This window comes from Bubalus bubalis, chromosome X (assembly GCF_019923935.1).
Source record: "Bubalus bubalis isolate 160015118507 breed Murrah chromosome X, NDDB_SH_1, whole genome shotgun sequence".
NCBI classification, from domain to species: domain Eukaryota; kingdom Metazoa; phylum Chordata; class Mammalia; order Artiodactyla; family Bovidae; genus Bubalus; species Bubalus bubalis.
In genome coordinates this window covers 111087943-111092914 of record NC_059181.1, presented here as the reverse complement: position 1 = coordinate 111092914, position 4972 = coordinate 111087943, and the positions used below count along the sequence as shown (strand labels likewise).

Here is a 4972-nt window from a genome sequence, read left to right as displayed (position 1 = left end):
TCTAATATTTTGGCAACCTGATGCTTAGAACTGACTCATTGGAAAAAGAGCCTGATGCTTGGAAAGACTGAAGGCAGGAGGAAAAGATGATGACCTAGGATAAGATGATTGGATGGCATCACCGACTCAGTGGATATGAGTTTGAGTGAGATCTAGGAGTTGGTGATGGACATGGAAGCCTGGCATGCTGCAGTCCATGGATCACAAAGAGTTGGACACAACTGAGCAACTTAACTGAACTGAACTGATTTAAAAAGAAAATCAAAGGTAAACATAAATTTGGGGGAGTGTTTATCACTTTCAGGTGAGGCGGGACAGGGACACAGGAAAAATAAAAGAATAAAGGTACCTGCAAAGGACTTGGGAATCTTCTGCTTCCTAAATTGATTTTCAAGTTGTTAGGTGTTCATTTTATTTTTAGCCTCGAAGGCAATGGCACCCCACTCCAGTACTCTTGCCTGGAAAATCCCATGGATGGAGGAGCCTGGTAGGCTGCAGTCCATGGGGTCGCTAAGAGTCGTACACGACTGAGCGACTTCGCTTTCACTTTTCACTTTCATGCATTGGAGAAGGAAATGGCAACCCACTCCAGTGTTCTTGCCTGGAGAATCCCAGGGATGGGGGAGCCTGGTGGCTGCCGTCTATGGGGTCACACAGAGTCGGACATGACTGAAGTGACTTAGCATAGCATAGCATTGTACAAAACTGTCATTCTTTGCTATGTACTAACTTTTTGTTAGATGATGGAAACAAACATTTACTAAAGACAATATTCATATTGTGGAAAACATTTGAAAACTTAAATTTGCAAACATAATATTCCCTGTTTCAACTGGCAGTACTTTGAAGAGATAACATAGAATTGTTAGTTAAAAGCTTTGCATGTTTGACCACATAAGTTGTGCTCTCTAAGATAAAATCAAGTTTCATGTTTGATCAACAAACTTAATGAAACGAAAATGTGTACTGCTTGAAGAATCATGGTATTTTCTATAATTTTCTGAACATCTGTGTTTTAAGGATGAACTTGCATAAATGTTAAAAAAGCAAAAGAGGCTATATTTATTCAAAAGCACTATCCATTGCTCATTATAAGCTTTTGTTTTTTAAATGTGTACAAGTTTGTTTCAAAGTCACTGGATCCTCAGATGTTTTGAAAAGAACAAAAAGAATGAAAACAAATTTTGAGGTAGAAGAGAACAGATGAAACAGCTTCAGAAGTACATAAAAGGCAAAATAAAATAAAAAGTAAATGATAAGAATAAATAAAAAGAAACTTAAAAAAAAGAAACATAAATCAACATAAAATAAAACAAAATAATCAAATAAAAATAAAGAAACATAAAGCTAATAAAAATAAAATTAAAAAAAAAAGAAAAAGGAAAATTACAATAGTACTACTGATTGTTTCAACAGCGAGGCTTCATCCTTTTCGAATCTTAGAGTAAGTAATTTGAAATTTTAAATAAATAAGCTTACATTTATTTACTCTGGTTCTAGAACTATTCTCAGGCTATGACTGAATTCACTGCTGGTCATAATTATTTATCAGCTCTCTAATGTGAGCCAGCTTGTTGTAGAGATATTGGCATCTGAGTTTTTCTTTAAAATAATTGTGATTCATCCGTTTCATCTTCTGATATTCTAGTGAGATTTTTTTATTAATATCTTCATATTCTCTTGAATCTGGAGGAAACTTCTCCTTTTGTGACGTTAGATAAACAAATATTTTAGAAAAAGGCATCAACTTTTCATGTAAGGCCTTATATTCCTCATAATCTACTCTAAATTCCTTCTCATAACGCTCACGTTGCTCAGAGGAAATTATAGTGACGTAGCTAGTCAGAAAATCTGGAAGCTCAGATGTTGAACAAGTCTTCCCAGTGGGAGTGCAAACCTTTGCAACTTCTTCACTTGAATTTGGTTTTGCACCTTCATCTTGTCTTTCACTATCTGTCTGCTGTTTCTCCAAAATCTTAATACTGTACTCTTTGCATTTTGCTTTATATTCTGTAAATTTGTATTTGAATTCCTCACTAGTCAGTGAATGCTGTTTCTCCATATGCTTCGGATACTTCATTGTAACTGAAATAGAGGTTACTGTTTGCACAGAGTGTTTATTCTGCTGGCACTCAAAAATTCTACTGCTTTGACTAAACCTGTCAACAGGTGGGTCTTGAGTCTCAGGTCCTTCTGTAATGCTAGAATAACTACACTTAGAATAGACAGGCTGAAGATAATTTGAAGTCGGAAGGTGGATGTTCGGCAATGATGGAGAGCTAAGATTGGTGGTAGATTCAGAGTATGGTGGGTGACCCATGGCAGATATTTCACTAGTGTTATTCAAACAATCACTTGATGCTGGCTGTTGTTTAGTTGTCAGGTGAGATATTCTAACTTTTTTGTTCTTTGAATAATCAATGTCAGCTGAATTGTAAAGTTGTTCCTGAGAATGAAAAGATATTTCATCTGTACTAGAATCTATAGAAAATTGTGGGTGGTCGGTGCCAGTAACATTGAGAAGTGGATATACTTTTCTGGAAAGCACTAACTCCAATGTCTGCCTGTCCACCTCATTGTACCCAGGCCAGTCTTTTTGGAGCTCTTTAAAAACACAATTCTTTAAAGAATATGAACGATTCTGAGTATTCAGATGAGCTACTTCCTGCAAAATTTTTCCAAGGGAGTCCTTCTCCTCTTCAGTCATTCCGTCTCTCTGAAGTCGAACAAGAAGTTCATGTTTCTTGTAGTCCTTCAGTGCTAATAAGTGAATAACCCTGTCCCGATAGGTTCGTGCGTGAACACTATAGGGCACGCGTGATTTACGGATTGTGTAAGCCAGGTTCATAGGAGTTGTTCTTTTTCTCTCAGGCACTGGATCTGGAATGACTTGAGGTGCTTTCCGAATTGGCACTGTGTTTGCTACACATGGTCTTACGTACTTTGGTTTGTTGTATGATTTCTTGTCTGCCTGGCTTTTTCTCACTTGCATCAAGAGCTCAGAGTAGATTGCTGTACAGTCTATCTCGTTTTCTTGCATCTGATACAAGCAACTGGGCTGCAAAGGATAACAGCTGGAGACATCTTGTTGCATATGGTCTTGATGGTTGTCTTTATTCACATTTGACAACTGAAAGTGAAATCTGTATCCTTTAGCAGGTGAAGTGTCTGGGGGAATTTTCATAAGCTCTGGGAGTCCTTGGAACGGAAGATAAGACTGAGGCATTACTGAGTTTCCATGGTTGCCACTGGAATCAGTTGCCTGAATGGCTGGCCTGGAAAGCTGCCTGGGTAGCACAGAGCCATGGGCTTGCCTTGGCTCTATACAGTCTGCCTCATCCACTGCCACCTCTCTTTCCTGAAGCACCACTTCCCCCACTTCTCTGCCTCTGGAAGCTTTCATATAGTCATATCTGTAAAGATCAAAGTTTACACAGTAAAATACTTCAGAAAAGAATGCCTTTCTTTGGCTGAAAATGTTTCTCTTAGGCTGTTGTTTATAAAACTAAGAGACTTTTCGCCCATGTAACAAAAGCAAGAAGTGCCTGGTTGACATAGAACTTGGAGAGGTAAATATGATGGAAAGATCTAATCACTCTCCTATGTTTTTCCTTTCACATTTTTCATTCCTCTTCAGGAGGAACTGTTAACCTTAAGTGGAAAGTGCTGAATTATTCTCTGAGCTCAGTACATAGTCTCTTCCCAGTAAACCCAACATCAAGCAGAAGTACTTAATGGGAGGATTAACAGAGGTCTCAAGCTTATGGAAACTAGAGAGGGCTTCCACATAGTATAATTAATATTAATTTCTCCTTGCATTTACTCTGACATGCACGTGGGCTGTTGAATCCTCCTTGGAATTGGAGCCTGCCCTACCAACAGGCGATCTCACTTGATAGCTAAACACACTATTTTGTTTAAATAGTGGGTAAAAGCCAACAGTTCAGAGGTGCTCATTTCTCTTTCTCAACTATCACCAATGAGTAGAAGGACTTTTCAGCTCCTTAGCTTGCCCCTTCTGTGCATTATTCTGCTTATTTGCATTCTTCCTAAAGATGATCCTTAACAGATCACAGGGTTACCCAGGTAAAATTGCCCATGCTGAAATAAATCTTGCAGCCACTCATGCTAAAGACATACAGTGGAATTACTGAATGCACACAGATTATAAGAAATTCCAACCAGTTCCAACAAATTTCACACTAAAAAAATATAAGGCACAATTCTCCCTCCTCAATGTCTTCACATTCCTAGCCCATCTTATTCTCAGATTTGTCAACCTTTACTGATGGCAGCATCTTTCACCTTATCACACAACTAGAAAACCTCAACGTCATCTTCTGCTACTCCCTCAAATATACTTCTCATTAATTTCCCTCCAAAACAATTATTAAGCCACCAAATATATCATTCATCCAATAGATAGCTATCTAATATCTATCATGTGCCCAACAGTACTCTAGATGCTTGGGAATATGGCAATGAACAAAACAGAAGCAAACAAAAATCCTTGTTCTCATACTGCTTACATTCTTACCAAGTCTTTCTGCATAACATTCAAATCCACCCCTTCCTCTCCCACACTACAGCTATTGTCCTAATTTAGGCCAAAAGTATCTTATCCAACATCATGTCCTCTCTTCCTAACTTGATTTCTTGCCTGCCATCTTTTCTTCTTTCTGTCTTCAAAATATCAACTATGATTCCAATCAACTGTACTCTAAAACAAGTCATAGTTCTCATTACTTAAAGAGTAAAATTAATGAAAATGTGCTCAATATCACTAATTATCAGGGAAATGCAAATCAAATCACAATGAGCACCTCAGACCTGTCAGAATAGCTATCATCTAAAAGACAAGAGATAACAAGTATTGGTCAGGATGTGTGGAAAAATGAACACTCATGAACTGTTGGTGGGACCATAAATTTGTACAATTACAATGAAAGACAGTATGGAAGTTCCTTAATCA

At 37.8% G+C, this 4972-nt stretch overlaps 1 protein-coding gene across 1 annotated transcript; it reads right to left on the bottom strand.

The window, feature by feature from the left end:
• Positions 1 to 1525: 1525 nt before the first annotated feature.
• Positions 1526 to 3403, bottom strand: LOC102408139 (RNA polymerase II elongation factor ELL2-like). The gene has a single exon (XM_044936500.1). It carries the CDS (start codon positions 3401 to 3403, stop codon positions 1526 to 1528), a length of 1878 nt encoding a protein of 625 aa, XP_044792435.1.
• Positions 3404 to 4972: the final 1569 nt, after the last annotated feature.

Coding starts and splice junctions, on each gene's coding strand:
- LOC102408139 (XM_044936500.1), bottom strand. CDS start 3,403: ATGAAAGCTTCCAGAGGCAGAGAAGTGGGGGAAGTGGTGCTTCAGGAA.